The sequence below is a fragment of the Pleurodeles waltl genome, chromosome 7 (genome assembly GCF_031143425.1).
Source record: "Pleurodeles waltl isolate 20211129_DDA chromosome 7, aPleWal1.hap1.20221129, whole genome shotgun sequence".
Classification (NCBI taxonomy): domain Eukaryota; kingdom Metazoa; phylum Chordata; class Amphibia; order Caudata; family Salamandridae; genus Pleurodeles; species Pleurodeles waltl.
The window spans coordinates 111,789,154-111,812,519 of NC_090446.1; the positions used below are offsets into that span (position 1 = coordinate 111,789,154).

Genomic DNA, 23,366 nt, shown 5'->3' on the forward strand with positions numbered 1-23,366 from the left:
CCTGAGTCAAAAGAAAAGGGCAAGAATGGGACGTATCTCTGAGATATGGGGCATTCTTGTCCTCTTCCACTGCACTGGTGCACAATTGGCTGCCTTGCGCCATGGTGCAAGGGTGTCTGCATTATAGGAAAGATTTTTTTTGTGCAGGAAGGAACACCTTCCTGCACAAAAACAATCAATGAAGGCACTTTCCTTCTTCTATGTGTGCTACGGAATGCAGCACACATAGAAAGAAGAAAAAACTAAGAGAAATAAAGGTATTTCTCTCATTACTCCTCCCCTGGGGAGCCGTAGGCTTTCGATGCATTCCCAGGTTCACAAAACCTTGTAAATCTGTGAATGTGTCAAAATCCATGAGGGTTGCATGGGAACACCCATGCACCTGCCATGTCATGTCTCTTTGACGCAGAGTAAGGCAATACAGAGACTTGTGCTGTGTTGCCTTACTTCTTATCTACAAGTCCACGAAAAGCCACGCAAAGTGGCCTTGCATGACATTGTAGATATGAGTCTGCAGCCTGCACAAAAAGTGATGCACCGAAAGTGCAAGCCACTTGTAAATATGCCCCAGTGTTTGTTTTAGCAACTGGGAAATCACTAGTAAAAACTGTCCCAAAAGACCATAAAACCGGCCCACAAACAGACAAACAACATCCTACCTGCCGACCTGTCAACCCAACTCCTCGGGCACTGCCTAACTGCCCTATAGGCTAATCCGACCCTGATAACTATTGCATCCCCCAACCAGGTCACTGGTAATGTGAGCCGAAAGAAAAAAGCATAATTAACTGAATCAGTGCATACTGCTAATATCATCTCAAGGTAAATGTCTCTATGCTTAACACCTTCTATGTATTCCAGGATATAAACCATGTTTTTTAGTGTCTGGTTTGTTGGGTCTCTCTTGTAGGTGCCAAGTTGCCAAGTAGTCATATTACTGATACGGCTGCAAGGTCTCTCAGATCTCTTAATATTTATTTCTGAGACTCCAACTAACACTATTAGATTTTTGAGTGGCTTTTTGATGAGATATTCTTTATTGAACAAATGTTGGCCCCTGACCTTTGATGTAACCAACTGTACAATGCACAGATGTCAGGTCAGTTAAACATTTAACACAAAAATTAAAATTAGTGGGTGTTAAAGTCAACAGAGAAATATGACTAAAGTGGCTAATGCCAAGGTATGTGCAATAAGATGTTGTTAAGGATGACAGACGGTGGGGGACTAAAGGGGGGGATGGTACAAGATACAGGCAGCAAGAAACAGGGCCTTAAATGCAGCATGTTTCCCCTAAAAGATGAGCTCTCTCATAAAGGAGGCACTAGCTCCTACATAGCATTCTTAGTTGAACATATAAGGTGGGCTTGGGCTTCCTGAATGCTGTGAAAAAAGGACCAGTGTATTTGAGAAGCTCATGTAAGAGGAGGATATCACACTATTCACATTGTATTTATCTCTGGTACCCACTTCCAGTTTTGGTCCTTATTTGCATTTTAAAGTAATGTCTGATGAGCACCTGAAAACTAAAACTCTTATTTACAATTCACTTTATGCAACAAATGTTTCTTTAGTGATGCAAATAATTCAGTATGAATTGTAGTTCATTGGATTACTCTTTGTTATCCTTCCTTATAATCTCACATATTGGTGTATGCCTTATTGTATTATAGCTTAATATATTGTACAGCACATTACTGTCAAAATTACAAGGATTTCTCTTGGATTATCTTATGTTGAGTTACAATTCTCATATTATCTTATATTGCCTTATCGTATAGTATCACACTGTATTGTCTGGCACTGTATGCTCAAGCAGTGATTGAAGTGGTCTTTTACAACCTTTCATTGTATGAAATATTGTTGATTCTTTGCAGATTTTAATATACTGTCTCATATTTTTTCGTATTGTGTTAATGCTTATTATATTGTCTTCGGCTGTACTGCCAAATAGTGCAAGGATATATCTTATGTTATCCTGCTTTGGATTTCAGTGCATTGAGGAGTGTTGTATTGATTTGGACTGTTTTAACTTGTATTGTATTGTACTGTGTTGTAATGTTTTGTATTGCATTGTAGTGTATTGTATTGTATTGTGTGGCATTGTATTTTATTGTTTCTTACTGCCTTGCATTGTGGACTATATCATGATATTGTCTCACACTTTATAAATGAGTATTGCAAGCACTTGTTTCATATTATATTTTACTGTGTAACACATGTTTCATGTTATCTTATATTGTCTCGTTTTGTTGTAAAGTCTTGTAATGTGTTTTGCTTATTGTCTTGATGTATGCTTTATTGTTAAATACTGCACACACTTGTTTCATATTTGCTTGTATTTTATTGTGTAGCACTGATTAATTTCATGCTGGTTTGTCATCTCATATTGTCATATGTTTTATAATGTATTTGCTTGTTGTGTCGTCTCTTAGTTTATTGTCAAGTAGTAGATGGCTTTTCCACACATTATCTTATATTGTATTCCATAGCACTAAGCTGTATTTAATCATCTCATATCGACATATTATATTGTACAGTGATTTTTCCTTATTGTATTGTGTATCTCGCTATTATCAAATTGTGTAAGGACTTGTTCTATTTTGTAAGGAATTGCAATTTCTCGTGTTGAATTGTGGTGTACTGCATTCTCCTGTCTTTCTATCCCTGTCTTTCTCTTCCTCTTCACCTCTGAGAACAGGAGATAAAACTGACTACAAAGCTCATGTGTAGGATGGTCAGTCCCTACGGATTACTGTGGAAATGCCAAAGTGAGCAACTCAAAGGACTCCTTTATTGTGCATTATTCTTTGTTTGTATATTAAGTTATGGTCATGGAAGTGCCTTAAAATTGTCCCTGTTCATTCTGTGCATCACTATTGCATATGGGTTTGCATTTTCATTAGTTTGCTCAAATCTATGATCCTTTTCCGCTTTTTATAGGACGGAGAGGGTCTGCACCATAAGAAATGAGTTTGCATTAAGGATTAGCACTTGTTCCATTTAACCAACATTTTTAATATGTGTGTCAGGAGACAGACGTTTGAGACCCCTGCACAAAGATTTGGATGAAAACCTACTTAAATAGCAAAGAGAGGCAGCCAATCAGAGCAACCAAGGTCTCTGAATTTGCAAGGAACCATTAGATGCAGAATCCAAAGCAACCGGACAAATGCGACAGAATAGACTTCCCTCTGTGGCACTTCAACTGACTTCAACCGACCTGTTTCAGGAACTTATATTTCCAATCTCTGCAAGATTATGCTCCCTCTCCCTTCAACATGCATACACAAGTATCCTTGCCCACACTTGAAGATATCCTGTAACGACTATACTTTTTATCCAATTTGGAAGAAACCAAGTGAAGTTCACTATCTGTAACTCTGTAACCAGGGTTCTTAAGTATTCATCTGTGTGTGCCTGTAACTTTATATACTAAACGTCTACTAATCGGTGCAACATAAGTGATTCACTTCATGACCTTTGTAAATAATTGATCTGCTGTTATTCTGAGGTGCAAAGTAACATTTTATTGCGAGACTCAAGCCCAACTTTGTAAAGGAAACAAAGATGTGGTCATTGTGCAGAGATTTGCTACTCCAAGTCACCTCTAATTTATCACTACTCAGGTGAGCGGTTAATCACTCGATCTTCCTAGGAAGGTGGTCTGGAGATGGCTGGTGAGAGGCATCTCCACCACAAGGAAGATCTGAATATTATGGTATGATTGCAAGGGATGGATAGAATACTATATAAGGGAACGGATATAGCATTACAGAGAAATTGAGAGATGGATTTCGCTACTACTATGCTGGAAAAAAAACATTTGCAAAACATTCCTAGAAGTAACAGTTTTAAAAGGTTGGCTTAGTAGAATTAGAATAACAATAGGAAACCTGTGTCATTTCATATGTATTGTTTTGTAGATAATGACTGATCATCTTAATCGCTAAGTAGGGACGGTACAAGTGAAGTATTGCTGGGGTTCCAGCAGCTGCGGTGTGAGAAAAACGCAAGGAGAGCAAAAACAGGAGGTGTAATCACATCCTGGTGCATGGAAGCTTGTTAACATGGCAGCCATCTGGTGTGGAGCCTTTTGTGTACTCTAAATAAGACAGAAGTCACATCCCCACCTCTGTTTCTAATTGTAGGCTCTCGATGCATGATTAACAGTGGAATGTAGAGAGTCCTGCCCTAACTTACATGTATTCCATCCATTATTTGGTCACTGTAAGTCCTGGTCTGCCATTCTCATAGTCAACCTACACATATTGACAGCCCAGATGGGTGTGAGGTATCCATATGAGGGCATCTCAAGTTAATGTGATTTTGACCATGAACCTAACTGTTGCCAGCACCATTCCTCAGTCCTTGCCTTGACTGCGATGCTTGTATAGAGAGCATGAGAGGGTGTAGTGAGGCCACCACAGTATAACACAGCCTGTTATAATGATATGTCTATTGGTATAGCATGCTAATCACCCGTGGGTATATCCAGGCGCTTCACAAGTGAGTAGGTTGTTGTGTTCCGAGTGCAATTATTCAAAGAACCAGGCCATCAGATTCTTGCGGAACTCAAGAAGTGATGAGGACACTCTGAAGTATTGTGTGAGGTTGTTCCATGCTTAGGGGGAAATGTATGAGAAGAATCGACCTGTGGCTGTGTTATTTGTATGCAGGGTACATGTACTTCCAACCCAAACAGGAGAAAGGAGTCAGAGTGCCATTGCCTGATTCTATTTCAGTGCAAGCTTAGGCACTATTGGATGACAAAGAAAGGAGTCACATGTGCAGCAGAATGGTGGAAGGCGAGTGAGGTGTCCATATGCTACCCCAATAATTATTTTGAGTCTAACCAACAAATCAACATTAACAACTCATTTTAAAGTTTGCAAAATTGTTTAATGCATTATTCATTCTGAGGTATCTTGTTTATAAGTTTCATTAAACAGCACATATAAATATTATTTTAAATTCAATATTACCAAACCAACGTTTTAAGTAGTAGTTATTCCAAGTTGTTTTGCTTCTGAATAGAACTTGGATGAAATATGTTAAAATGTTAGCAAAAGATGAATGGAATTTTGCTAAATATTAACATGAGGTGGATGGAATATGACGGACTATTTCAAAGATGGGATAGGATGAAATATTTTAGCACAGTCCTAATGTATGATTGGAATGTTGTGACATATTAGCAAGGAGTATATGGAATTTTGTGGTGTCTTAGCACAGGACATGGATGGATGATGATGGAATATTAGCAAAGATTCCTACCTGGGAGATGGCTCAGGCTGCTGCTCTTTCCTTAAAAGAAGAAGCAATAGTACAGAATGTTAGCAGCATTGCCATGAGTTAAACAAAGCCCCACCCAATGTAAAGACAATGACATCTCTGATAGCGTGAAGCAGTAGATCAAAGAGGTGGTGAAGGGTGGTAGGAGGCTATGAGTGGGACCAGTTCTAGAATTGCTAACCCTGGCAGGTCAGTAGAGGCCTTGGCCTCTCCTCCATGGTGCAAGACAGCTCACAGAATTTAGCAAACCCCAGCTTTTCTTCGGTGAAACTGCCACTGGCCTGGCTTGACTGATCGCATTAAACTTTGCAAAGAAGTTCACAAGTTTATTAGACCTCATTGGCATAGTTTTTGGGTGTTTCAGGCAACAAACTCCAGAAGTGGGAGTTTGTTTCCTGAAATCACAAAATCCACCGGCTCCGGCATGGAGGGAGATTTCTCCCTCCTTGCGGAGGACACTGCACATTTTCCCTAACAACATATGACTGACCTGGGCAGAGAAAATCAGTGATGATTGCCTGCACTGAATAAGGTGGACGAACTGTCACTCTGATATGATGGGCCTATGGCAGATGAGCTTTCATGCCAATGGTTTCTCCGGTGAAGCTAGTGGAGGTATTGCATATGCAAACACATTGTTTTCCCTAACTCTAAATGATGCGATAAAGCCAAGAGTTTGGTGCAGTGGGGAACCACTTATTTCTGGTGGTGCTCTCACCACGCCACAATGTAATGCACCACATAAGTATATAAGATTCATTAATCGCTGCTGTAATAGGACACTATTCTCACACAATACTGACAGATGTACACACTCCTTGTGTAGATTGCTTCAGCACTGCCCCCTACGTGACGGTGGATCTGTTGCATGTAGGATGTATATGCACTTCTGCTATATGGTAGCTGGACTTTAATTCTGTGGGATATGTGACAATTGATACAATATGGTGGTCAAAGACTGCTACAATAGAGGACTTAAGCATTACTACGATAAAGTGGATAAAAGTTATGTATTCTCATTTATATTTGGGTGGAAGTAAGGCTTCTGACAACAATCAGCTGATGCCCCATCCACCCAGCATGCAATTATCCTGCCTCAAATAGAGACAGCAGCAGGGGAACTGCATAGTTCACAATGACAGTGTCTCAGTTAGCTATTATCAGAAACCCTTTGCCTGTGATCCATGCACCACAGAACCAATGGCTTAGCAGCTTTTGAAGACCAATCTTATGTAGGGGTGGGTGTTCAGAACCTGAATTTCCCAGTTACTCACCTGCCTTAAAGGCATGGTGGTTGTGAATGTGGAAAAGCAATTATTACCCCGACTGCACCAGGAGAAAACTCCAATAGCATCAGGGAAGCTTTATTTTGCAGAACCAAAGCTCTTTTGGGGGGTTTCAGTCTGCAAAAAAGATGCAGACCAATCTACCATGACATGGCAACCAGCCTGGCACTGTATTTTTGCCAAAGTGCTCTCGCCCTGGAACACTTTCTATGAAAGTTCCCTCTGACGCAGATTGACAAGCTGGTTGTTGCAGGGCTGGAGAAGGCAATGCTTGCTTCACTCCAGTAGTTTTGTGGCCCATATCTCAAACTTTACAAAAAGGCCCTATATCTACAGGGTGGATTGAAACTCTTACCAAAGAGTCTTTAGAGACTAAGGGCCAGATTTGTCAAACTTTCACACAACACAACACAGTGAGACAACTTGCTGCTCTGCGTGAAAGGGAGAGAGCAGGAATGCTCCATATTTATCAATGTATGGTATATTCCTGCCCTCTGTGCTGCTGCACAATCTGCTGCCTAGCACTGACACAGGCATCCGTGCGCCATGGTGCAAGGGTACCTGCATTGCAGGCAGGATTGTGTGTGCAGGAAGGGGCACCTTCCTAAATGTAAAACAATCCTCTGAGGTTTTCCTCATTCTAAGTGTGGTGCAGAATGCAGCACACTTAGAAAGAGGAAACAACAGGAAGAAATAAATACATTTCTCCCTGTTGCACCTCCCGTGAGAAGGTATAGCATTTTGACACATTCCCAGGTTTACCAGTATTGGTAAATATAAGAAGGGAGAATGCATGGGAGCACCCACACTCCATCCACAGAACACTTTCCCGGGGCAGAGTAATGCATGCCAGTGACTTGCTCTGCCTTGCGTTACTCAAGCAACACAGGGCCACGTAAGGTGACCTTGTGTTGCCTGGTAAACCTGACTTTAGTATTGCATTGCCCTTGTGACACCTTGCAGCAAGCCTGAGGACAAATTCTGCGTCTCTAGGCAGAGGCTAATGATAAGGCTTAAAGGTTCTAATTCCACAGGATGCCCTCACTAGAGGTTGCATCGTTGAAGTGACAGTCATTGAACGCTGCAGTTTTGTCCCACAAGAAGCGGCTTCAAAGAACTGCAAGTTTAGCAAGAAATCTGGCACAAGAGATACAGTGAAACACCTTGTGATCCTTCATAATGGGTACAGGGACCTCTACGACCTTTGCTTTGTGTTTATGCACCACCTGGGACCAGTTTAGTGAGGCCTCTTCCTCTCACACTATCTTCAACACGGCCTCGCAAGTGCAATTAATCTCTAGGACTCAAAAAACAGCACAAACATGTGACAGACAGGCAACAAAGGCTGATGCTAGAGAAAGGTTGCCTGGCAACCAAAGGTGCATTAGCAACCAGAGAAACCACAGCAACCACGTAGCTGATACCAGGTCTTTGGAAAGCATCTCTTCAGAAATGCTAGAGAAAAGGATATGCACGCTCATAAAAAGGAAGGAAGCATAAGGCGGGTAAAATCCACTTGACAACAGCTATCTGTTCTCAGCCGCAGAGAGATGACAGAGCTGTGCTTGAGCAGGTACAGGTGTCTTTATTACAAGGTGAAGGTAGAACCGCAATCGAAAACCAAGGGCTGAATTTATAGGCCCCTAGCGCCACAGGAGCGTCACTTTTTGTGACCCTCCTATGGCGCTAAGCACTGCGCTGTATTTACAAGGTGGCATTAAGCCACTTTTTGTGGCTTAACGCCACCTTGTAAATACGGCTCCTTCCCACTCAGCACTGTGCATTGACGGGGCGTGGAATGGGTGTTGCTGTGGGCGTGCCACAGCAACTTCCATTGCATTTTGACGCTGCCTCAGATTTGTGAAATTTCGTAAACCAGAGGTAGTGCTAAAATCTAACGCCACCCCCAGGGGTGGCGTTAGCAAGGCACAACAAGGAGGATTACTTTTATTCCTCCTCGTTATGTGCTTTTCCTATGCCTGCTGCATTCTGCAGCACTCATAGAAAGAGCAAAATGCCAGAAATTACTGTTTATGTGCGGGAAGGTATCCCTTCTTGCTCATAAACAATTATTTGAACAGGACACTTTGGCACTTCAGTGTGTGCTGCATTGTGCGTGTGGTGCTGCGCGGTGCAAGGATGCCTGCGTTGGCAGCTAAATTTAGCACCAGCACAGGGGAAATCACAGGGGTGCACCGTATTCAGTTAAATACGGCGCATCCCTGCATTTCTAAAGTGGCGCAGCGCGGCAATGCCAATTTCGGTGCAGAACCGCACTGTGACACTTTTCAATAAATCTGGCCCCAAGTGTGGTACCTACAACTAGGAAAAGTAACTAAGAGATGCAAGGCTAGGTGGGGGTAGAAAGGATGGACTTGTTTCCTCAGAATGAGCGATATTTTTTTTTGCGTTTTCCTGCTGTTCAGAGGGTTGTGGCATTCATTTAATCAGTTTACCACATGCAGCCAGAAGGACATCCATTCTACCCCACCCTCCCCTGAGCAGAGTGTAACATACCCTGAACCTTGATTACGTGTGGTATTTCCTAATACAAATTCATGTAGCTTGCCCCATCCCCTGGCCACTGGAGCGTAGCAGGTGCAGTGGAACCGAGGCCCAGAGGTCTGAACCCTGATTGAGAATGTATTTTGTAAGTCAAGTCAAACAGAATCTGGGGGTGGGTGGAGATGGGGCAATTTCCTTCCTTGCACTGGGGCCCATAACAGGGGGGCAATGCCACTGCCCGTCCTTCCACCGGTAGGCGACATGGGAGAGTGGGGTGTGGGGGGCAGAAAGGCACACTTCCTAAAATAAACAGTGGGGGGTTGAATAGCGTAAACAGCGCACAATGACGTCACACGGAGGGTACGTTACTGGAATCAATGTCATGGCCTCATCATATCTCTCACTTTACTAGACATGCCTTAAAATAAAGCTGAGGAACAAGGGTTGCTACACATATTGACGCATATTAATATGACGCATATTAATATGACACATATTAATGTAAATATATGTACACAATGCTGACACCCTGAAAGTTAATGCAATGGAACAGTCGCATGGCACGAACAACATGGCACCAACAATGTGACGTCACGAGTTGCGGTTTCTAATAAAAGGACACATTTGAGCCTCCTTCACCCACAAGCTATGGAGGTGATGTGCCTCTCTAAAATTTGTGAGGGGAGCTCAGCCCATCCGCTCCCACCTCTGACTTGTGTCCTGGAAACAGACGCCAAAAGCACTTTTAGATGCTCTGTACAGACAGTCGAAAACCCTATTAAAATACGAATGCCTCTGGGGTTTAGTCAGTAGGCTAGGTATTTAGCCAAGTGGCAAAGAACAGGAATCATAGGTGCATTCTTTTCAGTATACATGAAAAGAAAATACTGTTGGCCATTAAAAAAAGACTATACAAATAATTACCACAACATAATGTAAAAATAGCATTGACCCTAAACCCTAAATACAACAGGTCATAAGACTTGTTTTGTAAATGACAGTGCCTCTGGGGTGTCAGGCAGTGACTGGTGCAAGATATTTCCTACTTGAAAATAATAGGCCTCAAATTGGAAACCATGACTTTCCCCCCAGTACATTGATCCTGGAGGGCAGAAAGTTTTAGGCGATGAAACATGAGAATTAAATAAACTTGTCACCACACAATGGTTTGTGTTTCTCTTCAAAGAAAAATCACTATATAAATTGTTTCAACTGAACCAAGTTATGCCCTATGGACTACTGACATTGGATGATACATACAGACGTAATATAAGCACTGCTATATCCTTAGATGAATAAAGCTTTATTTGTGGGAAAGTGGACGCAATGGTGAACCAGGCAGAGCCCTTCACACAGGTCACTGCTGGTTCAACGGACAACATCAAAACCAAGATCTGGAAACAGGCCAATAAGCAAACCACAGCACCCTTCCCCATGGGAAACACAGATCATTCACAACACTTGCAGAAGATATTCCTACAAAACTCAACTCTTCTTAATTTTGTAAGCCATGCTTTAATAAGTGATTTTGCCCAGTTATGATCAAAAACATCATAAATACCTCAGTCCACCTCAAACCTTATCCATGCCTAACCCAAAAGATAATAAATACCACATAAGGATGAAGAAGCTTCATGGGCTCATCCCAGCACCACTCATGTATGATAGAAGACACCAAATGAGGAAAATACTACACACTGTCAGGGAGGAGTCTGTGCTTCAACCTCTGCAGGCTCAACAGTCCCTGATCATGTTTGCAGCTGCTCATGGGTGTAATGGAACTCAATAATGCAGAAAAGTTCATAGACCATCACTCATACACATCTAACTCGTGGTGGCACCTGGGAATTAACAAGCGCTCCTGCATAAGGAATTCAAAAATCAGTGGGGGCTCACCAAAAATTACAGCACAGGGCCAAGGACATACGCTCACAAACAAACCATTTCTTGTGCTTCATGCTCTCAAGATGCTCATGGTGGCCAACAGCACCAACCCAATTTCCTTCTGCAAACAAAACTCAAAGATCAGTAGAAGGAGGATTGGGGTTCGAAGCTCAGAACTGGGCAGGAAAAGACCGTAAGGACAGCCAAGGAATCACTCCAGCACAGGTATCTAAGATAAATCAATCTGTCTGTTGAAAGGGGGAACATGGCATTTGTTTAAAAATAATGTGCCCTGTAAATCCAAACAACAAATAATGGCCCCTTCAATTTCATCCTTCAATGTACATTATGGAACTATTTGCAATTGCTTTAAATGCACAAGGATGTTTGCCTTATTGGTCACTGCAACTATATTCACACTATAACTTGCTTCAGATTCAGCACTCATGGCCGCTAGAGAACTGAAGCTAGAGACCTGGTCTCACTTATTTCCCAGTAAAGTTAAAGACTATCCAAGAGCATCTGGGTATCTGGCAATCGAAGTAGGAGCTCTTTAAACCCAGGCCAGTTTGAATACACCCCTCCGCATGTACAGAAATTCTGCTCCTTGGTTTTGGGTAGGACCATCCCAATTTTCCCATTTTCGCCTTACTCTGGCCTTGGTCCCACCATCCCCAACCAAACTAGCCCAGGTGGCTACAGTTTCACCTGACCTGAATGTGAGTCCTGACTTGCTCTTGAGGTTCCTCAGGAGGTCCAGCTGGTTGAGCGGTGGGATGAGCCTGAGATGGGTAAGAAAAGAGAGAGAAAAACATCATGCAATGTATTGGCGCAGTCTAGAGGTCAGGAGCTACGTGACTACTGGTGGCAGCTGTTCAGCATCCGAGGTTGAGTGGAAGTGGAAATAACCCAAAAGTGGTTCACTTTACCTTTCATGAGCCATGAGGTCCACAGCAGTCATGTAACTTAAGTTCAAGCAATGAACACCTCTGGCACCTCCGCAGGGTGCCACTCAACCCACGATCAGAGGACGATAGCCCACACTGATCAAGATTACTTGCTCCTCATCCTCTTTTTCATCTGCAAAAGGACGGATTACCAAAGGCCAAATCACAGGAAAGGGTGCCTCACCATGATGCACACAACTCTGAAGTAAACGGTTGAGTGTCTACAGAGGACATCAGATCACAGGGACCTGTAAATCCCTCACAAAACAAGTAGCAGTAGAGTATTCTGTTCCTCATTATGAAGAACTCTATAGAGTCTATGCCCCTGCACTATGCAGTGCTCTCTTTCTCAGTTTAAACTATTTTCTCCTAGGCATGAATGTTTCTCTCAATGGACAAACTTTTCTTCTTGGGAGTTTAACATTGTCTTCATCAATATAAATTATTCTCCCTCCATTAGACCTTTTCTCTTCCTTAATGCAGTAAACAGTTTTCTCACCTAGTAGGCTGATTTCACACCCCCATTGTGTATTATCTCTCCCGGCATGGCAAACATCCAGCCTGGTGTGCTGTCATCTACCCCAGGATGTGCTTTATGTCCCACCAACAATTATTCATCCCCAGTATGCAGCCTTCTTCTTCTTCTCTTTCTGAGTGTGCAAGCTCCTGCATCATTATGCAGCCTTTCCACTCATAGGCAGTGTATTCACCCCGGGAAGTATTATCCACCATTACAGAATGTTCTCTTCTTCAGCACGTAGTAATTCCTTCCTCTGGAATGCAGTCTTCATTTGCAGGTAGCATTCTCCTCCCTCTGAAGCAAGTCATATTCCCCACTATGAAATCTTCAGTTCTTCAGGATGTAATCTTCTCCCCCACTTTTCATTCTTCTCTCTCAGTAAACAGTGGCCAAATAATAATACATTCACCTCCCCTGTACATAGCCTTCACCCTCAGCATGCGGTATTCTTCCCTGATATACACTCAGGGGCGGATTTAATAACATTTGACGCAGTTGCAAGACAACTTGCTGTGGTGCGTCAAATTGAGACAGCAGGAATGCGCCATATCCTCCAAGATATGCGTATTCATGCTATCTACACTGGCACACTGAGTGCAGCTTAGCACCAACATAGGCAATCTTGAGTCATGGTGCAAGGGTGCTTGTGTTGCATGCAGGATTGTTTGTGTGCAGGGAGGGACACTTTCCTGCACAAAAACAATCCTCTGAGGCGTTTTCCTTTTTCTATGTGCATTGCAGAATGCAGCACACGTAGGAAAAAATGAGGAGAAAAAAACATAATTCTCCTTATCACGCCTCCCCCGGGAAGGCAGCATTTTGACGCATTAACAGTTAATCTGGAAATGCGCCAAAATCCATGGGTGGATGGGTGGGAACACCCACGCTCCACCCATATGCCTTCCAGGGCAGAAAAACACAAGGAAGTGACTTGCCTCACCTTGTGTTACTCCAAATTTACTATGCCACACAGTGCCACGCAGTATGCAGTCTTCCCCATATACAGTGTTCTCACTCGCTATGCTTTGTTCTTCCCAGAATGCAATCTTGTTCCCTAGTAGGCAGTCTTCATGCACAAGTTGCACTTAATGCCCCAGGTATAGAGTATTTTTCCAAGTTATTCCACCAGAGTACGCAGTATTCTCCTCAGAGTGGTATTGTTTCTACCCTTGTGCAGTCTTCATAACCAGTATGTGATCTTCACACTCCATATTCCAGGTTCACACTCAGTACTCTACCTTCACACCTAGTATGCAGCCTTCATGTCCAGAGTACAGTTTTCTCACCCAGTATTCCTTCTATCCCAGTATGAAGTATTCTCCCCAGTATGCAAACTGGCTGAAGGTACTAACCACACTGTTCCACGCAGTAGGGTGTAGTGGGCATACGAAGAATGTGAATGACACAAATAGACGGATGAAAAGGTAAAGCTCTTACATGTAGGCATATTAGATATATAATTTTAGTAAAATCAAAAGGTCTTGGATAATGCCAGGGTAATGACAACAGTTTCGTTTAATTGTAGGGATGTGTGTTTAAACAAAGAATAAGAGTTAATATATTGAGATTGGTCTGTTGCCTTTTCATTGTTCTTTTCTAGTCAATCACGTGCACGTGCATATTGATAGAAAGATGGGCCACCTGACACTCCAGGTAAAGAAGGCATAAGATGCATTATTTCTACTATTTTTGAGACCCACGTGCACCTAGTGGGATGGCACCTAAAATAGCCTTTTGCTCTCAGTTATTGATCTCACCGGCATTTGTCATATGGTGGAAGAGAGAGTGAGTACTCTGTACGCACACCCTCGCTATCATATAATTTACATCATATTATCACACCCAGCTCTACACTAAAAAGTACCGGGAGCAAGATAACTTAATCAACAAAGTACAAACATCTTTATTAGTTAGGTTGGCAGAGGTAATTCTTCATATCAGCAATACAAGGGCAGCAGTAGGCTTTATATATTAGATGAAGGGTTGAAGGATAGGGGACCAAGCGTGGAACATCTCCAGGTCACCACAAACCCCTAAAGAAGTTGATGCTAATTAGCTAGGTTGTTTAGGAATCCAAGATGTGGAAGGAACACAATACTGAAATCTCTACTGAGTCCCCCCAGGCATTTCTTTTGGTAAGGGCTGCAGATGAATGGAGAGAGGGTTGATGTACTTGCTATCTTACACGCAAGTGTGAACTTGGTCCATACCACCTGTCACCATCGTCCAATCACAGGCTTTTATTATGAAAAGTAATACTTTCTAATATTTGTGATCTTGGTTCAATCCATGGAACAGGTTCCAATAACTAGAAGACTAAGATCCGCTGAAAGAAACCACAAGACTGAAACAAACAGCCCCTCATCTGGAGCCACAAAGTAATTTTACCTAAGTAGAGCTAATCTTATGAATAACAGCATGAGTTATACTATTGTATGTTAATTTTATTTGGTTCACACAAGCTGCATTGTGGCAATCCTTGCAGCAGGTTACAAGTTGGTGTGGGTGAAGTCAGTATTACCCGAGCAAAACCTTGCACAAGTCATGATTGTTGGGATTGTGTATTTTGTGTAATTTTGTTCTTGCTTGCTGATGTTCTTCTGCATAAGGTTTGAACCCAGGAGACTGGTTCAAGCTGAAAATGTCTTGTGGGAACTGCAACACTGGATGCGTCCCACTATAGCATGAGCTGCATGAGCCAGGTATCCCTTATTACTTAAAAACATAAGGAAATACATTGAACAGGCATCTCACATGACCTTTATATATGAAGACATACCTCAGGTACTATTTTCACATTGATGACTTCCCAAGTGTATTTTGACAAATTTTTACTAAAACTGCATATACTTTGCATGAGAACATTTGCTGTTTTACCCAGAACTTGTTGCAGGGTTAACAGCTATGTTCTCTGTGTATTTTCTTCCAATAGCTTTCCTTAAACCCAGTGATGGGATGGCAATATATTCCACAATCTAGCAGCTGCCACTGAAAATGACCTAACAACAGACCTTGACATTTTAGAAGATAGGACAAAAAACAAGCTCAGGTTTTCCTAGCGTATAGCTCTAGAGGTAAGCTAAAGTGAACATCCACCAAGTATATTCTATACAAGACACTACCTTCACATGTACTGAAAAAAAAAGAACACATAGAAGTTAACCATATAGTAAATACGTTTGCTTTTAATTTCTTCATCTCTGTATTGTATGCTTTCAGATGGAATATACTTTTCCTATAACAGTCTTTCACAAGAATGACTAACACACTATGAATCCACTCCTAAGACCCACAGGTAGATAATAGTAATCAAAGAGCTCTTCACTGACTTTTCCAAAAAACCTTTGGGGCACGTGCAGTTCCTTACCAACCAAGGAGAAGATATTTGGCACCACACAGTTACAAGCCTAATCAAAACAAGACGGTGACTTTAAATGTACAGAATGGTGGTTGTGGAGAAAATCAGAAGAAAAGATTAGGTAGTTGTTCCATGGCCTACAAGATGGCTGAGTAGGCAGAAAATTGAGCAACACATCAGGACAAGGAATTTTTTACTCTTCCACGTTAGCAAATCACAACTGTATGAAGAGAAATAACAGAGAAGCAACTCGCAGCCAAAAGGATCAACAAATTGGTTAAAGAGGGGAAAAGGGATGAAGACAGAAGGGAAAGGCAGTGCCAACCTCAGACATCAATGAAGGCTGAACTCTTCCAAAGAATTTTCTGAAACCTCGTCCCATGTGCAGATGCAACTAAACAGATGGATATGACATTCTGGTTGTGTGTCAGAATATGGATAACAAAAATATTGACTGACATAAATATAGGGGTCTAAGTATAATTTATACATAGATCTCTTGCTGGAGTGTGGATGTTCTCTAGTTAACTGCAAAAGGGTGCTATTTTTGTAAACAATATTTAGGACACTATATTTGTGTCAGACAATATTTAGGCCAGAAAGATTTGGTGCCATACTGAGATCCTACTGGACATTTGCTTCAAGAGTAACTGTGGTCCCGTCTGCCACCCCCCTCTTCCAAAGCTGCCCAAATACAATGCTTGCTTTACATATCAAAAGTGTGCTTTGGTAAAGTAGATTTTGTTAAAATGTGCTGTACTCAGCAATCATGCTTTTCTGGATTGGATACCTATTTGCCCCATTACCCTGTGGAGACCAATTTAAAATGCATTCTACTGGCTCTGTATCAGCTATGTGTCAACAAAGGTTGCAAGTGACCTATTTTTATTATCCACAACTCAAAACAGAGCAAGATGCTGCTTATCAATCGAGGACAGCTCACCCAGTTTGCGCTGCGATTTGAATTATGCCGTAAAGTCTGATACATGAAACGTGTCAGTGGTTGCAAAGCCTGTGATTTACAAAATAGGAAGCTTTGCAACCACAAAAGAAAACTTTGAATGGACAAAGGTCACACTGCAAATCAGAAATGTCTTCCTGACTGGCAAGGTACACTTTGTGACCCATTAAGAATCGCAAAGGATAGTCATTAAATACAAGGCATATCCGTCTCCTTTGGGATTCGCTATGGAATGTATCAATAAATTGCAATTGTGAACTACTGATCAAATACCAGGTCCCAAAAGGGAGTTGTATTCATTTGTAACATGAAAACTGTTTTTTTGTCGATAGTTTCCACCTTCTGAATGTAGGCTTGTGTATGTATGTATGTAAGTAAGTTGTGGTACTACAACACAAACCTGTACAGGGTCAAAGATAACCATAAAGTCTACAAGTGATAGGAAAGGTAGCTAGCTTGTGGACTGTTACTGCATTGCAATGTACTGTTCTTCGAAGAGGTGCGTCTTCAAGTCTTTCCTAAACTGGAGCAGCGTTAGGGCGATCCTGATGCATACTGGGATGTTGTTCCAGATCCTGGAAGAATCGATGGAAAAGGCCTCCAGCCTTCTTTCCTTTTTACATTTCTCATTCTGTAATCTGATGGTATACTAGCTGGGAGTGCCCTGTGATCCACCAGAGATGGACAACTGGGGAGAGCAGACAGTGGACTGCCTCATGCTGTCTCCAATATCATTCACTGGGTTTTTTCTTTAAGTATGCCCTCTCCTTTTAAGGGACAATTATGCCTTTGAACCAAAACACAAAGGCCTGCATCTTTGCATCCCAGCTATTTACAGGGAGTCACATACATATTAATAGAGCAGGAGTTCCGGGAGTCGCATACATATTAAGAGTTAATGTAACCCCTGCAACTTATTTTTATATCTTAAAATACCGGTTGAGTTGAAAACCAGTAAGCAAGTAAGAAACACCAACTGGTTTGTAATCTAACCTTAGTACATTAAGAAGGCCATAGCTCTTTGATGGGGAAAATTTAACTATAAGAACCTGAATGCCAAGGAAAAACAAGACCAGATTAGCCACTCTTGAATGATATGAAACAATGTTAGATCTAGTCATTTTGGTGAATTACATTCAAACTAAGAATTTTCAAAGTTCTGTAATTTTTTCTAAGAAATTCAAATTCAATTAAAATTTAGCAGCAAAATTATGCTTTCATAGAGAAATGTGCTTTTATGGTATCCTATGTGACTTTTTTTAAGCAAGTGTCTTTAGACACTAGCTAGAGACTGGTTCCAGTACAAAATATTTATTGGTAAGACATTTTCTGTGAAATTCATTCTCTCACTGATCTCTTGGGAGGCTTTTTTCAAAAACAGTACATTCACATTTTAGAAAAAAATGACATCCAAAGTGCATACTATAGATTTTTGGGAAATTTGAGAAATTCAGAAATTTTCAAAATTTTACAGTGTAAGTTAAATTTTGCACCGGCCTAATTCACACCTTAAAAACATCTATGAGAGTACAATATGTCTATGAATATATCTATTCCTTAGGTGTATTTGGGTGCTCTACTGCACTAGAAAGTTCAATGCAACAATTGAAAAATGTGATTAAGTTAAACTTTGTGATGAAGCTAAGTTTTAAAGATACTATATGGTGGACAATATCTCTGCCCCTAAATATGCCCAATATATGCATGCCACGTATGTGATGCACTTGAACATCACCCGTCCTGAAGTTGCCACTAGGAACATTTTAGCAAACACTTCACACACCCAGACTTGATTCACAGGTTGGGCAATGCCTAGTAGACAGATGTGGATGCATGGAAATAAACCAGAAATGGGGAGAGGGTGGAGGTTGAGCCTATGGTGCTGCAGCTGAAGAAAACACGACACCACAAACACCATGTACACACCAACATGCAGATCATACCTGGAGGCACCGTAGGCCTGTGAGCTTTTTTAACCAGGAGAAGAAAAAAGAAGAGAACAATAAAAGGTGGGGAAAATAAAGAAAATAAAATTAGAAAGCATATTAAGGGTAAAAAGGAAAGGCTTTCAAGAATAAGCTAAAAGTAAATTGTAAAGGATTTCTGCTATTGAGGACAGTGAGTTGGTGCATCATTATTTATTTTGGGAGAAGTTTTAAAAACTTTCAGATATATTTACAGGCAATCAGAATCTACTGACTGGGGTTGTATGTCTTCATTTCGATTATCTTTACTTCCAATACATTTCCTTCTCCATTTTCACTTTGACTTAATTTTACTTTGCTCCCTATTCTCTATCCATAACATTGAAATGACCTTTACTTTGTCCCTTTACTTCATTCCACCTGGTAGATTTTCTCTTTAGTTAAATGAATTTACATTTTTCTAGCACTAACTCGAGGCAAGACCTAAACATACATAATTTAATATTTTTGTTTGTTATAGTGCATTTATTCCAACTCTAACCTATTTTAATCTACTTATTTAAATTAAATCTAATAATATTCTTATAGTTATTTTCTCACTAGATGAACATTTATCATCAATTCGATTTCAGTAATTTGACTCATTCAATTAACTTGTATTGCGTAAATTAATTCTCTCCCCAACTCTAATTTAAATTGAACTAAAATAATTAAAACCTTGTTCTAGCCCTCATATCAACATTATTTTATTATGGTATTAAATATATTTTTATTTCATTCTTTGAAATTATTTTAATATTAACTCTAGCCCTTAATTTTATTTAAATTATCTTTTCAATTAAAATAACCATAACTATATTCAAGAAAGATACACTATTTCAAAGAATTTATTAACAGTTTAGTAATCTTTTTAATCCTAATACTAAAATAATATTTATCTTAATAATAATTTTCCTAATGGGCAAAGTGATGGTTTGGCTCCGTAAATGCAGACAAAGAAAAGGTTAGGTCAAATCAACAGAACCTCACTCACTGTCCATGTGCTTGTTCTGGGTGCAGTCAATAGACTAGTGAGTGTTTTTAAAGGGCAATGCGGAGGCCAACCCATGCACTCCTGCTCTGGTTTCTCATGTTCTAAGGGGCACAGGGCCCCCAGGGTAACCAAGTGCACTTGTACCCCAGTACCTGACCATGTGGGTGGTGTACGTGTCCTAAAGAATGCTACCATTGTGACTGTAATGCACTAAAAGACCTTGCGGTTTGATGGGTGGGTCACATGCAGTGTGACTTTGTGCATTTAGAGTTTGGCCTCAAGCCTTGTGTATGCGCTCTGAGAAATGGGGTGTTTCCTATGTACTTCTGATCCAGTTGCTGTACACACATGTGCACAGTGAACTATGATTGTGCTTCATGCAATTATCCCACACCTTTGAGTTTTAAGGGAGCATTGTTGTGCAAATGTGGCGTCCCAGTTGTACTTAAGCCTAATATTAGGTCTAGATTGTGTCATAATGCACTTATGCCCTAGTTCTTGGTGTCAGTATTCCATGGGGTCTGTGTGGACATGCCCCACGGTTAGAAGACTTGAAGATACATTTTGGATCATGGTAGGAGTTCACTGTGTTTCTGAATCCTACACATAACCTGCACTACAGAAAAGAACAGAAAGAGCAAGCAGCTTCAGCAGCTCATTTGCAAGAACTGGATCAACAGTAGCCATCCTTGTTGCGCCTTAAACAGCCTAGTACTGAGCCTATCAGGATGAGCTACTCACGCAAATGACAACAAATGGTCCAAAGTTGTCTTACAGCACAATACAAAACCCATGAATAAATAGTGTGTACTCTACTTATGGAAGGATCTGAGCACATGTATTTCTTCTTACAACTGTCCCACAGAAACCTTCTCATCCTAATCCAGTTTACATCCCCTGAATATTTGTTTCCCTGTTTGAACATTTCTCACACTTTGCTTTCTTCATATATGTAGGTAATCCAAGCCATTGTGCCTCATCCGTAGGTAATGATTATCAGTTCTCAAACTACTCTTGCAGCAATAATGCCCTGAGCTCTTGTTCGGGTTGGAGACCATCTGTTTGAGTATTTCCTTTGGTGAAGGAGCCGTTCTTGTTTCTCCACATTCTTGTGACAATTGAACAATATTTGTTTTCTGGTTTCCTCTGCCAGCAGGGTTGGTCTTTTTTATGTTGGTTTTCTGTGTGTGTGTGAGCACTACTTGTTTCCGAACTTACAACAAGTGACCGTCTGGAACACTAAGGACTACCTGTAGTTAACACATAAGCCCCAAGTATAAGCTGCTGGAAGGGTAAGCACTACGTGTAGTTCATACATAATCCCCATAATATGTGTTGACCAGGGAGACACTGCCCTTGCAAACTAAGAGTGGTCTGGTGTTTTTGGTCCCAAAATTTCTGGTTTAAAAAATATAGCAGATCTTTACCCGGTCAATTCATGAATGGTGAGGGGCAGGGGCTGATAAAGGCACAGCTTGGATCCAGCAAATTCCCTTCATTATGATTTGAGAGCCAACAATGCTACCCCAAGGAAGGCCACAACCACCCCATCCTAACACCCAGATGCCTTACCTGCCCCTGCTCTATTACCCTACCCCCGACTGGCACTCGCTCAGTGCTCATCCACCATACATTTCCCACTTCCCCCATGACAAGGTTGTAAAAAGAATTTCCTCAGAATCAAGGATAACTGTTTAACCTTTGAGGATTTATCTTGTGATCCTCATGAAATGTAAATTTTCCTGAACCCCATGAATTGTTAATTTTGGCGCACACAGAGTTTGTGAATATGGGTGTAGTCTCTTCTTCATATGTGCATTGTTTACAGTGTCCTTTTTCACACATGTTGTGCACTTTTAGAAAAGGGAGGATTTGCGATAATCTGAATAAAATACCTTTCTATCGCAGTTAGGCTTCGTGTTTCTTCCTAAATCCCATGATTCACATGTGTAGAGAGTTGGTTGTAAAATATTCTTTTACTTTGCGATGGATGCAATCCAAAAGTATTTCTTTTCTATCCTCCTATCTAAATATTCTCTTCATCGTCTAGGCCAAGCCTAATTCGTAATCTCACAAATTTGGTAGCTGTTTCTCCTTGTTTTCTCTTGAATGCATCCATCTGTTTTTGCTTCTCTCTTTGTTTCTTCTTGATGGAAGGTTTGAAATTGTAAACTTCAAAGTGCCAATATGTAGTTCAAGCCAGCATTAGCTGCCACTGTTGAAGCAGCGTACCATGCTTTGTTTCAGTTTATAATCCCATTTAGTTTACACTGTTGTTTTACCTATACTTTTTTGTCAATGCTCTAGGTGTGGTCTGGGATAGCATTCACACCAAACAATTGTAACTTAATTCCAAGAATGCTTTTGCTGTACACTCTAGCTGATGGAGGACTTCACTGTCCATCATCATCAATGTCTAGAAGTGTGTGCCTTTGGTTTTAATATTCTAAGATTCCGGATCCTCTGTTTCTTCAATTTCCGGGACTGAACATCAGTTGCATGTCTGCAACATTAATTTTGTCAATCATGCCCTGTTTCCTCCAGGCTTAATTTTGTTTTCTCTGGACCATCCTGGACAAGATTTGATTCACATGGGTGTACGGTGTGCAAGGTAGTCTCGCTCTTTGGCAGTAACATTGATGAGCTTAAAGAAAACCTTAATTTTAAAGATAAGTGATTTGATTATAAAATGCCAGCTGGAAATGTTATCTGATAACCCTCTAGGCTCCACCATTTTTGCTTCAGCAACATTCAGAGTCATACAGAGCGTGACTGCAACAGTAGTTAAAACATTGAAAACCCCTTGGTCAGTAAATGTGAGAGGAGAGCAACGGATACATATGCTCACCCCAAACTAAACAAAGCGGCACAGAGCGTGTGGGAGCAAAATGAAGTACTTTCTTTCAACCATGCACATATTCTGGAAAAACTCAGGAAAACAAATAGAACCAGAGTACTTCAATGTTTCTATTAACTATGTGGGCATAGCAAACCCTGTGTTATGAATTTTGCATTTCACATTGCAACATCTCGTGCGGGTAAAGCCCACCCCCACCACTCAAACATAAACACCTGATCCTTCCCCTCCTGGTTAATTGTGGAGATCACAGTATTGAACAACTTTTAAACTTTTCCTTCACCATAAAATAATTACTGGTTAATACAGACAATTTTCAAGATTGTTTATTTGCAGCAGCTTTGCTCTGTAGATAACCCAATACAGGAGAACTTTGCTTAGGTACACTGGTAGTGTATGATATTAAAGTATCTATTAGAAGAGTATGAATGACTTAGATGGGTTCACAAGAGACAATCAATGCATGGAGGATATTTCCTCGCACACACATTCCTTAATTCAATCTGTGGATCCTGTCTATCTTTTTGAGCAATTGATAATGGAAATGGAAGATGGAGGAAGTCCAAACGTCTACACCAAACTCAATTCTGTAGTTAAAAGGCGAAAACAAATTTTGAACACCTGTTTCGCAATCCTTTATCTTCTTGGAAGAATCTGAAACAAGTGTCACTCCAGACTACACATGTGAGTTTGTAAAGGGGATAGTGAGATAAAGTAAAGCAGTAGTGATGAGACAAAGTACTATCTTCAAGGGAAGGATACCACTGGAAGGTATGCAGATGAATCTAAAGGCAG

At 41.0% G+C, this 23,366-nt stretch overlaps 1 protein-coding gene across 3 annotated transcripts in view; it reads right to left on the reverse strand.

Moving 5' to 3' along the window:
• The window catches only part of KCNQ2 (potassium voltage-gated channel subfamily Q member 2), a 312,417-nt gene that overhangs the window by 64,372 nt on the left and 224,679 nt on the right, over window positions 1–23,366 (reverse strand). For all 3 annotated transcript variants that reach the window (XM_069243203.1, XM_069243202.1, XM_069243204.1), the window contains exons 9-11: window positions 18,700–18,723; window positions 11,684–11,752; window positions 5,278–5,307 (exon numbers count right to left, since the gene is read on the reverse strand). In XM_069243203.1, coding sequence (XP_069099304.1) covers window positions 5,278–5,307; window positions 11,684–11,752; window positions 18,700–18,723 — 123 coding nt within the window. The remainder of the gene's footprint in view (window positions 1–5,277; window positions 5,308–11,683; window positions 11,753–18,699; window positions 18,724–23,366) is intronic.